At 45.5% G+C, this 15736-nt stretch overlaps 1 protein-coding gene across 2 annotated transcripts in view; it reads left to right on the top strand.

Moving 5' to 3' along the window:
- Positions 1-15736, top strand: part of LOC124798296 — a 346948-nt gene that overhangs the window by 315294 nt on the left and 15918 nt on the right. For both annotated transcript variants that reach the window (XM_047261626.1, XM_047261625.1), the window contains 2 exons: positions 1420-1740; positions 13766-14469. In XM_047261626.1, coding sequence (XP_047117582.1) covers positions 1420-1740; positions 13766-14469 — 1025 coding nt within the window. The remainder of the gene's footprint in view (positions 1-1419; positions 1741-13765; positions 14470-15736) is intronic.

Raw genomic sequence — 15736 nt, 5'->3', positions numbered from 1 at the left:
GATTGTTCTTGTTTCGAAAACGTCATGACAGCACCACATTATGCCATCTGCTTCTTGAGGGTCTGTTCTTCTCATAACTGCACTTGTTCATGAGGTGGGAAGGTAGCGACTATTTGTGCTGAGGTAAGATAGGAGTTATCTAAGTCATGTGTGGTGCACCTCTGTGGCAGTATCACCACTATTAAAGTTCCAGTCTTCATAATAACTCGCCTTAAGTGCAATATGTAAAGTTAGTCTTAAGCACGAATATTCCCTTGTGCCAGAAGGTCACCCACCCTTTCTTATGGGTTTTTACTACAGAAGAGTTGTTATTCTGGCAGTAACTGCAACTTACAAACGGATCCCAGTCATCAGCATGTCCAAATATCTGTGGTGTGGGTTTGGCCATATCAGCTACATAAAATCTGAATAACAGGGGAGCCAGAACAGATGGTTGTGGGAGACCATTGTTCTGCATCATTTGAGTGCACAATCTATTATCAATGGTCACTTGGAAGCATCCACTAGAAATCATGGCACTGACCAGGTTGGTTGTAGTATTGCAGAGAAACACTTTTACTAGTTTTAATATTAAGCCCCATCTTCAAACAGCATAATTTGCTGCTGTAATGTTGGTAGACACAGTTGATGTTGTCCATTGTTTTTGGTAGTCTGTTCCTATGAATGTTGTTAGTCAGAGAACTTGATCTGAGCAGCTTTGATGAGGGCAAAATCCTAGCTACTCAAATGGGATGTTTTAGATTAATCACCCAGAAGTTTGTAATTGATACTGAGCAGTGAAATTTATCTACATTTTTGTGGGGAATCGTTTGTTTTTCCTCATTTAAAGAAGAAACTTGCTAACAGAATAAAACTGATTGCTAGACTGAAGCTTCAACCTGAACTTTTTGCCAACATCTCACTCCATTGCATTCATATGCAGAAAGACAGTCAGCACCGAGCGAGGTGGCGCAGTGGTTAGACACTGGACTCGCATTCGGGAGGACGACGGTTCAATCCCGCGTCCGGCCATCCTGATTTAGGTTTTCCGTGATTTCCCTAAATCGGTCCAGGCAAATGCCGGGATGGTTCCTTTCAAAGGGCACGGCCGACTTCCTTCCCCGTCCTTCCCTAATCCGATGAGACCGATGACCTCGCTGTCTGGTCTCCTTCCCCAAACCAACCAACCAACCAACCAAAGACAGTCAGCTGACAGTTCATGCACAATCTCAGTGTTGTCATGACATGATAGTTTATGCCCTGGGCTATCAGTTGATGAGGTGCTGGGTGCACCACAGCTGCTGCAGATACTGGAAACTCACTTTGACGCACTGGAGGATGTGGTGCTGGAGGTGCACTTGCCGTAGTGTCTGGTACTGATGCAGAGCCGCATTGCGCCCATGTCACTGGTCATTTACACCTAGTGCTTTGTCTCGGCAGGGCTGGAGTCGCTGCGAACGCTGTCGCTGGAGCACAACCACATCGACGTTCTGGAGGACGAGGCGCTGGGCGCGCCGCAGCTGCAGCAGCTGGTGCTGGCGCACAACCGCATCGTGGCCGTGTCGGGCGCGTCACTTGCGCGGCTGGGCGCGCTCACGCACCTCGACCTGGCGCACAACTTCCTGCGCGCACTCGCCGCAGACCTGGTCGCGCCACTCTCCGCGCTCCGAGAGCTACGGCTCGACGACAACGACATCTCGATGGTGGCTGGCGCCGCTCTCGAGCGCGCCGCACCGCTCCTCAACCGCCTCACACTCACCGGTATGTTAAAATGTATCACGTCTACAAAGCTAATAGTCAGCTTGACTGAGGAAAAAGATATAGGTTTCCAGGTGATTTTCCGTGGAGAAATGCTGGCTAACTGAAACACTTATTCTGAAATGCACTTACACTGATTAGCCAGAACATTATGATCATCTTCCCAATAGCCTTTGGCACAGACAACAGTGGCGACACATCGTGGCTTAGAAGCAATGAGGCCTTGATAGGGCGCTGGAGGGAGTTGGGACCACCTCTGCACACACAAGTCACCTAATTCCCATACATTCAATCCCATCCTAGATGCATTTGATCGGGCTCAAATCTGATCAATTGGAATTCACCACTGTGTTCCTCAAACCACCCCATCACACTCCTGGCCTTGTGACACGGCACATTATCTTGTTGAAAAATGCCATGGCCATCAGGAAATGTGATCGTCATGAAGAGTATATGTGGTCTCCAACTAGTGTATGGCGCTCCTTAGCTGTCACGCTGCCTTCCACAAGCTCCATGGGACCCATGGATGCTCAAGTGAATATTCCCAAGAGCATAATGGTGCCGCTGCCAATTGGTCTCCATCCTCCAGTGCAGGCATCAAGGAGCTGTTCCACTGGAACACGACAGATTCGCACCCTCCCATCAGCACGATGAAGAATGTGTAGGGATTCATTAGGTCATGCAATGCTCTGCCACCACGCCAATGTCCAACACTGATGGTCACATGCCCATTTCAGATGTTGTTGCTGATGTCATGGTTTTAACATTGCCACATGCATATGTTGTCGGTTGCGAAGGCCCATTGCTAGGTGTGTTCAGTGCACTGTGTGCACTCTGCCCAGCATTATTGTCTCAGGTTGGTTCCATCACTGTTCAGCACATTACCTGTTTCACCAGTCTGTGGAGCCTATGACATCCAACATCTGAAATGTTTTGTGGCCACTGAACTCCACAACATCTGGACGTGGTTTCACCTTGGTTTCATCTTGGTTTCATCACATGTTGAAGACACACACTGCAGCAATCCTCAAACACCCAACAAGTCATGCAGTTTGTGAAATGCCTGTGCTGAGCCTCCAGGCCATCAAAATCTGTCCTTGGTCAAACTCAGATAGATTATGCACCTTCCTCATTCTATGCATGGACAGCATGCTCACTGTTACTACATGATCCATGTGTCTCTCTGACTAGCAGTCATTCCTCACCAGGTCGTGCTGCCATCACCTGAAGGGGTTTATATTGGTAGTAGGTTGGTGCTCATAATGTTCTGGCTTGTCCGTGTATTTTGCATCTCAGTCGATCTGCTGCTGCCACTGCCAATGCCTATGAACACTGCTAGCCTCTAAAATTGCAAGAATAGTAAATAACGAAAATTTATTTACTGGACATACACTGTGTGGTAGGAAGAATACATGATTTAATTTGCAGGTACACAGGGTGCAATATTTGACACACAGAGCTGATGGATGGCTGAATATCGAGTTTAACTGTACTCAGATGACATATAAAAGTATGGAAAGTCATTCCATGGTGCTTTTTCTCTTTGTCAGCATCCATTGACCCAAGTGGTTAGTGACTGGCGGTATGCACTCTCTCTCAGCAAACCATGGTTTGATGTTTTCAGTGGTGAGAGATTTGGAGAACCTGCTGGCCAGGGCAACAGTCAAACCGTCTTCTTATTGAGATCAACCTAGATAGCAAGGGCAACATGTGGTTTGTGTTATCTTGTTGAAAGATAACATCACAGAGAACTCAAAGATAGAGCACAACCTCAGGCCTTAACACATCAGAAATGTCACACTTGTTGTCCAAATTTCTGGCTATGTGAACATTATGTGATTGTGCCATGCACCAAGTGGTAGTCCAGATCATCACGCTAGGTGCTAGGGCCGTGGACCTGTGTGACAATGACGAGTGCAATCTTGAAACTTTTATTTCCTCAAGAGCCTACACACACATGTCCATAGTGATGCAGTGCACAGAACTGAGATCTGAAAAGACGATGTTTTGTCATTTCTGTGTCCAGTGTTGTCATTAAGTACAGCACTGTCGTTGGATCTCTCCCTTCTCCAACTTCAAGGGAAGCTGTGAGAGTGGTCACCATACTGACAGTCCATGGTCCCTTATGTTGTTGTTGTTGTTGTGGTCTTCAGTCCTGAGACTGGTTTGATGCAGCTCTCCATGCTACTCTATCCTGTGCAAGCTTTTTCATCTCCCAGTACCTACTGCAACCTACATCCTTCTGAATCTGCTTAGTGTATTCATCTCTTGGTCTCCCTCTACGATTTTTACCCTCCACGCTGCCCTCCAATACTAAATTGGTGATCCCTTGATGCCTCAGAATATGTCCTACCAACCGATCCCTTCTTCTGGTCAAGTTGTGCCACAAACTTCTCTTCTCCCCAATCCCTTAGTTATCATATAATTTTCCATGTGGATGTTTGTACTGCCCATTTCCTGACTCAAGTTACATGGCTACAAAATTCTGTACAACCAAGCAAACTACATGTTTGCCTCTAAGGTGTTAGTCACAAGAGGCCATTGAAATCTTGCATGGCCATCCTGAACCCACCACTGCGACATTCAAAAGACATTTGTGGGTACCAACCTAACATGAGCACGAATATTGTAGAGCGATAAACCGTAGTCCTGATAGGCCATTATCCTATCGTTGGCGAATTATGACATGTGCTTGTAGAAATTTCTCCACCTTGCACGAAACATAACACATTTACGTTATAAACAGTCAAATCCAAATGCGATTTTTATATGATAAACCCATTGTGTGATCTTCTGTCTTCACATAGAAAATATGTATGATGTTACTACCACCTAATTCGTGGGTTTGTGCTGAAATGCTAATCATTTGCATGTGCACGCATGTAGAACAGTATATGGTAGTTCGACAATTGTTGCATGCTACCTTCACGGTACTGTAGTTTTAATGACCAGCAATGTAAAAAATAAAAGAAGCCAGAAGACCATAAATGGCAATCAGTGAAACACACAAGGCTGACAGGGTAGTCACCCCTTACAGGCATTCTCGTTCAGTCATTCATTCATTGTGTTTTGTAGATTCGTTGAGAAGGAGAAAACCTGCAATTTGCAATATAAAAAACACAACTTAATCTGCGTACTGTATTAGCAATATACTATCAATATACCTGTTAACAATGGTCATACTTATGTTGGTTAAATTTAATGTAGTAAATTAGAAAGAAAGCTGCTGTTCTGTAGAAGTCTCCTGTCTTCTCACCTATACAAAGTAGCTGCTGATATGCCTGCTATTGGTGGCTTAATGTTTACTCGATTACCAAGCGCTTTAGAAGAAAATATTTTCTAACATCTGTGAACAGTGAGTTCTATTTGCGATAAATTCGTACTTGTCTTGCAGCATTATGACAATACTGCTACTAGCCAGGTAGCTGACTCAACTTTTCGATTCCTCAGTATAGAAGTTCAGCTAACTTGTAGAACGAATGTCTAATTATATGCTTGTAATTTCCTTTGGGGTTGGTAGGTACTGTTAATTTTCTGCTTCCTGTTAGATGGAAGCATCTTGAATATCTTCCCATCAGAGTACATAACTCCATTCTGGATAAGATGAATATCCAGGGTTATTTTTTTTTTTTTTGGGAGGGGGAGGAGAGTGGGGAGTGGGCGACGCAGTTTGTTATAGTTTCTCTTCCTCTCCTCACCCTCCAAAAGGAATCAGACTTACCACCAACGCTCCTTTTAACTTTGGATAAATGTCTACAGCTATAAAAATAATAACAATAAAGTATATAATATTTTTAATGGAGGAAAGTCCCCAAAACCAGACCCGCGTGTTGCTTCTTTATTTTAAAATGGTAAAAAAATATGTTCTGACACCTTGTAACATTTATTTTATAATGTTATTCCCGATTTGTATTCTACTGTTGCAAAATATAATTATAAGTTATTGTAAAAAACATTTTCAAGAACCTGACACATAGCGAGTTTGAAAGATAGTTGCCAAAATCGGACTCCTTGTAAAATTAATTTAAATAATACTAAAGAGAATCATAAAATGGTATTAAACCAGAGAAGACACAATCTAGTTTCGAGGTACAATGTAACATCTTCCAGAAGGTTCGAGTATTCGTCTGTAATTTTCTTTTTCCTGAACTGTAGAGCCCTGTTGTACGAAGCTCCTGTAGGCTTCCTTTTAACAGTGTTCTTTTGTGGCGTTTAAGAAAAATACTAACCCACTTTTTGCAAGCAATTTCGATTTTGAAAAGGTGTACAGTGTTATTTCTTTCTGCCTGTTGTACGGCCATTCTTCACAAGTCATTACAAGTAAGCCCAAGAAAGGAGCACCCGTAGCACAATAGTAGTAAACCATCTCTTCTTCAAGATCCTTACCCAAAATTTTAGGTCTGCGTCTTGTTTTTGAACCTTTTGCACTTCATTTCGGACATTTTCCGACAAAATAGGAGTGTGTACTAATACAGGCAGACTTTAAACACGGAAAAGTATGGGGTCCAGTTTCAAACATCTAAATGAAACGATTTAATAACAAACATTAACCTTACTATTTGAGTATATATATATATATATATATATATATATATATATATATATATTCAAAGCCTTGCCCATCAATGTATAGGAGAAATAATTAAATATGAACAAAAGTGTAAAAACCTTTTCCTCTGTCAAAACATGCAGTAGTGAATTAATAAACAACGAATGAAGCAGGTGATTTGTGCGCTCCCCTATAGAGTGTTAGAGGTGTAAATCACTTTTATACTTGACTCCACAAGCGTTCAGGAGAATGCAGAGCCAGGAGAGCTCGGGGTTCACTTCAGAGGGGGAGGGGCTGTAGATGGTGGAGCATTTCCCTCCATTGTAATAATTTGTTTGTATCAGTGCTTGTAACATTGTTTTAGCCTAACTTCCAAGAAATTCCAGTTCATAGAATCACAGCAACTGAAAAGCATTCGTCCAAAAATTCTGGAGTATCATGCAATTGATTTAAGAACTATAATAGGTGCAAACTCTCACAACTTCAACAAAATCAAAACCTACACAACATAAAATCAAAGTTTGCATTCACTATTAACAGTATTTCACTTATAAGTGAACATACGAGGGTGGAACTTTAATAGTGGCAACTATTTATTTACAGCTCGTACACAATAGATACGTGTTTCGAAGTTTTACTGACCTTCAAAGTAGCCACCAGCATTGTGTATAACCCGTTGCTAGCGATGTGGAAGTTGTAAGATACTCTTAGCAGTGACAGTTGTGTTGACAGCTCGAGCGGCGCGGTCTATTGCCCGACGAATTTGTAGCAGTTCTGAAGCGAATTCCGTGAAGTATTTCCTTCAGTTTAGAAATCGAGTTGAACTGACGAGGGCTTAAGTCAGGGGAGTGCAGCCCTATCAATCAAGCAAATCAGTAACAGCTTGCACTGTACGTGCTTGAGCACTCGCCTGAAAAATGATGGTCAGGTCCTGTCTCTATGTTGTTCATTTTTGGAACACAACCCACGATCAGCTTATAGACAGAAGTGATGACACATTTTGCAGGACCTGACCATCATTTTGCAGGACAATGCTCAAGCACGTACAGTGCAAGCTGTTAATGATTTGTTTGACTGATAGGGCTGCTAAGTGCTATACCACCTACTGCAATCCCCTGATTTAAGCCCTCGTGAGTTCAACTCGATTTCTAAACTGAAGGACACACTCCACGGCATTTGCTTCAGAACTGCTACAAATTCGTCGGGCAATAGACCACTCCGCTCGAACTGTCAACACAACTCGCACTGCTAAGAGTATCCTACAACTTCCACATCGCTGGCAACTGGTTATACACGATGCTGGTGGCTACTCTGAAGGCCAGTAAAACTTTGAAACACGTATCTATTGTGTAGGAGCTGTAAATAAATGGTTGTCACTATTAAAGTTCCAACCCTCGTACACTGCGCAACAGAATTGAAGGATCAGTTTTTCGAAACTTCATAATTACCTCCCATTGTGACGCGTAAGTCTGAAATTTCGTTCAAAGGTGCCTACACCCTTCCTCTGTAATAGTGCAAAAGCATGGCGGCCTGCGACGCTGCCCTCTCGACGACGCTGTAAACACCAAGGTGTCGGCACATACGAAAAACAGACCAGAGCTCATTCGATTGTAAAGTGGGTTAATGATACCACAATGGCACCAAATTTCACTGCACACGATGGGAAGGTCGTCACAGCCACTCTTACCCACATGTCACTCCCTTCTTTTGACGCCTCTGCCGTGGAGGCCAAAACCGTGGCGCCCAGGATTGGAATCACACGGAATTCTTCCGAGTGGCCAAGGAAAAGATTTCAGACACACCGCTGCTCAGAAAACGACACGAAACGGTCCCAGAGGGTGGCATAAAAGGTGTCAATAAAACCTCCCGTTCCCTTGTGGTGTTGTTTCCCACACATTTCAATGTCGAAAACGACAGTTCACAGTACGATGCACAACAGGATGACATTCTTGAGAATCTTTGACGCTGAGCAATTCAACCATTCTCGACAGACATCATGAGGCTGCAGTCCCAATGAACGAGATCTAATCAAATGGTTCAAATGGCTCTGAGCACTATGGGACTTAACATCTATGGTCATCAGTCCCCTAGAACTTAGAACCACTTAAACCTAACTAACCTAAGGACATCACACAACACCCAGTCATCACGAGGCAGAGAAAATCCCTGACCCCGCCGGGAATCGAACCCGGGAACCCGGGCGTGGGAAGCGAGAACGCTACCGCACGACCACGAGCTGCGGACAGAGATCTAATCCCTTTGGAGCGTAGTGCGACTGCAATTTTTGCTCTGGTATACAGAATGCAACAGCTAGGGATCGTTCAAAACCATTCGACGAAATTTGTACGTGATCAGAAGCAGCAAAGAGTGTCTCTTCTTTTTCAGCCCTCCTGTGGTGTGATCACAGAGGGATGCAACATTGACATGTGCGTGAACAAAACAGGAAAATGTCCATCTAATACCTTCCAGTTCACCAACACCTTCGGTGTCATCCACGCATCTTTGTTGAACACATTAAAAATGTATCTGTCAGGGACTTCGACACCCTTTCAGCTGAGTGGTGCCTCACAGCTGCTTTAGCGCCTGAGGGCAGGCAACTGCATCTAATGGATGTCGAAGAGGTTGCCTACCCTCAGGCGCTAAAGCAGCCACAAAGCACCACTGACAGGGTGTCGAAGCCTCTGACGGGTACATGTTAAACATGCTCAACAAAGGTGTGTGCGTGGCATCAAGTGTGTTGGCGAACTGAAATGTCTTAGAGGACCCTTTGCCATTTTATTCACACATGTCAATGTTTGCTGCGGTCGCAGGTTCGAATCCTGCCTCGGGCGTGGATATGTGTGATGTCCTTAGGTTAGTTAGGTTTAAGCAGTTCTAAGTCTAGGGGACCGATGACCTCAGATGTTAAGTCCCATAGTTCTTAGAGCCATTTTGACCATGTCAATGTTGCATCCCTCCATGTCACACCACAAGAGGCCATGAAACAAGAGCACTGAAAAAGAATAAATAGATTTGCTGCTTCAGATCATTTCAAATCTCGTCGAATTATTTTCAACGGTCGATATTAGTTCCACCTTGCGCACCAGACCAAAAATTGAGATCGTACTGCAGTCCAAAGGGATGAGTTTACATTGAGTGGGGCTGCTAGGCCACGAAGTCCTTAGAGAAGGGTCGAAGCGCCAGTGAGATGTCAGTTTATCAAATATTGTCAAGAACGCTTGCCTGTTGCTCTTCGCACTGCAAACTGTCATTTTCGACCGTGAAATGTGTGGGAATCAACGTCCAAAGGAAAAAGGTGCCTTCCTTGACACCCTTTAAGCCATTTCCTGAGGCCTAAATGTGATTTCAAGGCTGCGTGTCACGGTTCTAACCTCCATCGCAGAGGCGTCAAAACAAGGGGTGAAATCTGGGTAACAGGGCGTGTAACGACCTTCCCATGGTGTGACACGTCCACAGTAACGTTGGGCAGAATTGTGGTGACATTTGGTGCAAATGTGACATCATTAACTAATTTAGACGTCGAAAACGCATCATGTAATTCAGTAGAACACGAAGAAGTTGTGACTGAATGCGTTTTTATTCATACTTCCTGTGTACTCTACATTGCTGGTCACTCCCAGTTTATACCCCTGGCCCTGGGCCACATCATGCAGGACCAGAGACACAGTGGAATATTCTGTTGGCGACATACAACAGCGTGACTGCAGTTTGCTGTAGTTTGCAATGTTGAAGACATATTTCTTAAAATTCGTTTTGAATTGGTGGTTGGTTGGATGGAAGTTTGCTCAATATGTCGTATCCCAGGAGGAATGGCCAATATTCAGGGTTATGACAGGAATGATTATTTGAAGTTAAAAACTCTTCATGGACACCTGCCCTTTTCCAGATGAACACATTTAATGTACATTATTGCTTATTTTCTGTATTGTTTATTTTCTGTATTATTCAATATGCACCTGTGTTATTCTGATTACGATGCATAGTTCCTTTGTACATGCATGCATGCAGCCACTATGGTGACTACAGCCGTTATGAAATACATTAAATGAATTTGCAGGTGCGAATAAGGACAACCATCAGCTGTTAAATGGAATGACGTCAATGAAAATTTGTGCCTGACCGGGACACATATCCGGATTTCCCACTTATCGCGACCGGCCGCCCCGCCATTTGGCTATCCATGCACGACTCACGGCCAGACCCAAACTTCCATATGTCGTCAACCGTGCGTCTACAGCATCTGACCTGAATGACAGTACACATAATGGATGTACGAGTACAGGTTACAGACGTTAGTGATAAGCGGGAAATCCGGGTTCGTTTCCCAGTCCAGCACAAATTTTCACTGTATTCATTCCGCTCTACAACTGATGGTTGTCGTTATTCGCAGCTGCGAATTTATTTAATGTATTCAGTACGTTGCATTGTTTACAACATACGCAGTAGTGTAGAGGAAGTTCAGTCGAACAGTTTGATACGGATACTTGTGGTCTATAAAGTTGGGAAAGTACTCAAGTTGGCCTACAAGGACTAGATAAACTACAGTGCATGTGCATTGCACTCTCGTTGTTCAAACTATTAGTCCTAGAGTAAAAATGAATATGACCGTCTATGTGGGAAATTTAATGCACTTGAATATTGTACTGCAGTCCGTTTTCGCTATAGCCCGCAATTTTCGCGTTATTCCAGAAAAATCTACGGATGTGACGTTAACCTTCCGTTAGTCGCACACGCCTCGCGTGTGTTCTAGCAGTCGTAAGTCTTTAGTCCGTATCAATTATTTGTTGATTTTAAAATGCAGAAGAGTTTATTATTTACATAAAAGTTGTTGTTTCCTACTTTATCCGTGGGTTTAAAAAGGCATAAACGCTTGGAAACTTTTTTAGTGGTAAAAAGTGATTAACACTTTCAGACTCTCTGACTACAGTTGTATATCTTAACTTTTATTGTCTCTTAGCTGCAATAGAAATATTTTTCCCTAGTGGAAACGTCATGTACACATGTGTGAATGTTCAGTCTTTTTATCATGTACAAGTGCTGCCAAAATAACAAGAAGTTAATGTAGCAGTGTACAGCAGCTTGTGACTGCCAGAATACACAGAAGTGATTAGTTAGTTGCAGTCCACTGTGTAAATGAATATTATCATTGTTATTTTACATGGTAATTATTGAATGATCAGTTGGTAATTATTGAATGATCAGTTCATGTGTTACAACAGTACGTATTACAAAATTAGTTTTTTTGGTCCATAAAAAGAAGCCAAGTGTATAAAGCATATATTAAAAATTGGTATATTTTTTGTACAAATCTTGCGTCTAAAATCATTAAAAAAATCAGCTAAGAACATTACAGCAGAAAAAAAGTTTCCTTCGTCCAGAAAAAATTCAGGTCTGAAAAAATGGTTCAAATGGCTCTAAGCGCTGTGGGACTAGCATCTGAGGTCATTAGGCCCCTGCCCATGGCAGGGAGGGGGGGTTGTTTGGGGAAGGAGACCAGACAGCGAGGTCATCGGTCTCATCGGAGTAGGGAAGGACGAGGAAGGAAGTCGGCCATGCCCTTTCAAAGGAACCATCCCGGCATTTGCCTGGAGCGATTTAGGGAAATCAGGGAAAACCTAAATCAGGATGGCCGGACGCGGGATTGAACCGTCGTCCTCCCGAATGCGAGTCCAGTGTGCTAGCCACTGCGCCACCTCGCTCGGTACGCCCATGGCAGGATTCGAACCTGTGACCATAGCAGTAGTGCAGTTCCGGACTGAAGCGCCTAGAACCGCTCGGCCACAGCAGCCAGCCCTCATGTCTGAAAGAGTTAAGCACCTTACATGTGCAGCACCATTTTGGCTCGGTAGCAAATAGGCGTGACTATTGAAGGGTTTAATATGCTCTGTCTCGGAAACCACTCAGAATAGGGTATATGCCCATCTGAAGTTTCTTGCTACAAATGAGCGTTCCTGTCATATCCCAGAATACTACCACGAGAGTACTTAAATCCATTCTGGACCCTTCAGTCACTTACTGTACTCTTCATTGTCGCCATGTGGGATAACCGTGCGGTCTAAGGCGCCTTGCCACGGTCACGGCCGGCCGCTGGTGGCCGAGCGGTTCTGGCGCTACAGTCTGGAACCGCGCGACCACTACGGTCGCAGGTTCGAATCCTGCCTCGGGCATGGATGTGTGTGTTGTCCTTAGGTTAGTTAGGTTTAAGTAGTTCAAAGTTCTAGGGGACTTATGACCTCAGCAGTTGAGTCCCATAGTGCTCAGAGCCATTTGAACCATTTTGAACCACGGTTCACGTGGCTCCCCCTGTCGGAGGTTCGAGTACTACCTTGGGCACGGGTGTGTGTATTGTCCTCAGTGTAAGTTATTTTAAGTAGTGTGTAAGCGCAATTGAAAGAAAATTAGCCATCGGCCACCATTTTTAACAAATTAACCTGGTTTCGACACTGGTAGGAGTGTCTTCTTCAGAATTTAAATCAAAGAATGGTCTATATTCTATAACATGGTCACAGAATTATGACTAAAAACTGCATTTTATAAATGACATATAAGTACTGCCGGTCTTTCACGACGATTCCGCATTATACTCTACCTTACGTTTTTAGTCATAATTCTGTGACCATGTTATAGAATATAGACCATTCTTTGATTTAAATTCTGAGGAAGACATTCCTAGCAGTGTCGAAACCAGGTTAATTTGTTAAAAATAGTGGCCGATGGCTAATTTTCTTTCAATTGCGCTTACATACTACTTAAACTACCTTACACTGAGGACAACACACACACCCGTGCCCAAGGGAGTACTCGAACCGATCTCTGAACGTGCACCCATTTACAAGATAGTGTGTAAGCCTAGTGACCGATGACCTCAGTAGTTTGGTCCCATAGAACTTACCACAAATTTGCAATTTTTGTACATTGTTGATGCTCCCAGTTATACCGGGCCACTGTGGAGACAGTCGCGGAAAATACCTTGCAGCGTCGCCACTGTGCTCTGTGTATCGCATGCCACACGCTCCATCATTTTCCTGCCCTCGTAACTGGTAACTCTGGGATAAGCACCACAGTGGACCATTCTTTCTGATTCTGAATGCCTCTATAAAATGTATATTCTCGGAAAACTACCGATATGGCTTGCTTACGCAGTACTTGAAATTTTGCTTTGTGTCCCCGCAGTGGTAAGTACACCCCCCATAAATTAATTAACACGAAAATCGTCGCTAATCGGTCTACGTGCAGCCCGAAGCGCACACTACAATCAGCCGTGGCAGAATGATACTATTGGCTGGAGCGTCACGAGGTACGGTGATCCTTGCTACTGAGCATTGCACCACCTCCTTCTCACGATTTTAAATGTCGACCACAACTCTGGCATACACAGTGTTTCCCAGAAGAATGTTTAGTATTCTCGGATATGACAGGAACACCCATTCTATGAAAGCAGTGCTCTCGTAGTACAGTGGGATGGCGTACTGCCCACAGACAACCCACTCAACTGCGACTGCAGCCTGTCGGAGTTCGCGTCGTGGCTGCGCAACGCGTCCGAATCTCGGCGGCTGTCGGCGGCTGACGTGGCCACCGCCATCTGCGCCACGCCGCCCTCGCTGGAGAACGGCGCGCTAGCCGAGGTGGCGCCCGACGACCTGGTCTGCGGCGAGGAGCTGCCGCCGGCCGACGACGAGGTCGGCGACGAGATCGCCGACGGAGACGGCGACGAGGCGGGCGCGGGGGCGCAGCTGCAGCTGCCCGACAGCGAGGCGACGGCGGCGCTGCGGGCGTTCCGCTACGACGCGGCCGCGGACGCGGTGTGGCTGCAGTGGTCGGTGCGCGGCGCGGGCGCCTACTCGTGCCACTCGCTGGTCGTGTACGAGGAGCGCGGCGCGCGCGAGGTGCTGCTCGAGAACGTGCGCCTCGACTGCAACTCGTCGCAGGTGGGCGACCCGGCGGCGCTGCCGCTGCGGCTGGCGGGGCTGGGCCTGCAGCGCGGCCGCAGCTACCGCTACTGCCTGCTGCTGCTTCGCGGCGGCGGCGCGCACTCCGACGAGCTGCTGCTCGAGTGGGGCTGCAGCGACGCCATCCCGCTGTCCGCCGACGGCGCGCCGGCGCGGCCGCTGCCGGAGCTCACCGCGCTGCACGCCGACGTCGCCTCCGACGGGGCCCTCACTGCCACCGCCACTCTTCTCGAGGTCAGTTCCATCTTTAAACATCCCACTTTCTGCCAAGTCGTAACTTCGCACGAAATCTAAATCTACGAGTGGCGTTTAAAAACCGATGCGACACATTTTTTCCTTGGCCAGTTTCGTTTGAAAAAATCTGTAACTTGTTGTACACTAAAGCGCCAAAGAAACTGGTATAGGCATGAGTATTCAAATACAGAGATATGTAAACAGGCAGAATACGGCACTGTCGTCGGCAACGCCTACGTAAGACAAGTGTCTGGTGCAGTTGTTAGTTTGGTTACTGCTGCTACAATGTAAGATTATCGAGATTTAAGTGAGCTGGAACGTGATGTTATAGTCATCACACAAGCCATGGGCCACAGCACCCCTGAGGTAGCAATGAAGTGGGGACTTTCCCCTACGACCGTGTCACGAGAGTACTGTGAATATCAGGAATATGGTAAAATATTAAATCCTATGTAAGACAACAAGTGTCTGGCGCAGTAGTTAGATCGGTTACCGCTGCTACAATGTCAGATTATCGAGATTTAAGTGAGTTGGAACGTGGTGTTATAGTCGTCGCACGAGCGATGGGCCACAGAATCCCTGACAGAGCAATGAAGTGGGGACTTTCCCATACGACCGTGTCACGAGTGTACTGTGAATATCAGGAATCTGGTAAAACATTAAATCTCTGACATCACTGCGGCTGGAAAACGATCCTTCAAGAACAGGACCAACGACGACTGAAGAGGATCACTCAATGTGACAGAAGTGCAACCCTCTCGCAAATTGCTGCAGTTTTCAGTGCTGCGCTACCAACAAGTGTCAGCATGTGAACCATTCGATGAAATATCATCGATACGGGCTTTCAGAGCCGGAGGCCCACCCGTGTACCCTTGATGAGTGCATGACACAAAGCTTTACACCTCGCCTGGGCCTGTCAGTACCGACATTGGTTCAAAATGGCTCTGAGCACTATGGGACTCAACTGCTGGGGTCATTAGTCCCCTAGAACTTAGAACTAGTTAAACCTAACTAACCTAAGGACATCACAAACATCCATGCCCGAGGCAGGATTCGAACCTGCGACCGTAGCGGTCTTGCGGTTCCAGACTGCAGCGCCTTTAACCGCACGGCCACTTCGGCCGGCGTACCGACATTGGGGTGTTGATGACTGGATATATGTTGCCTAGTCGGACGATAGTCGGACGAGTCTCGTTTCAGATTCTGTTTAGCAGATAGATGTGTACGAGTATGGAGACAAACTCATGAATCTATGGGCCCTGTATGT

This window comes from Schistocerca piceifrons, chromosome 5, assembly GCF_021461385.2.
Source record: "Schistocerca piceifrons isolate TAMUIC-IGC-003096 chromosome 5, iqSchPice1.1, whole genome shotgun sequence".
Classification (NCBI taxonomy): Eukaryota; Metazoa; Arthropoda; class Insecta; order Orthoptera; family Acrididae; genus Schistocerca; species Schistocerca piceifrons.
The sequence above is the reverse complement of the archived record's forward strand: the minus strand, read 5'-3'. Positions and strand labels throughout refer to the sequence as shown.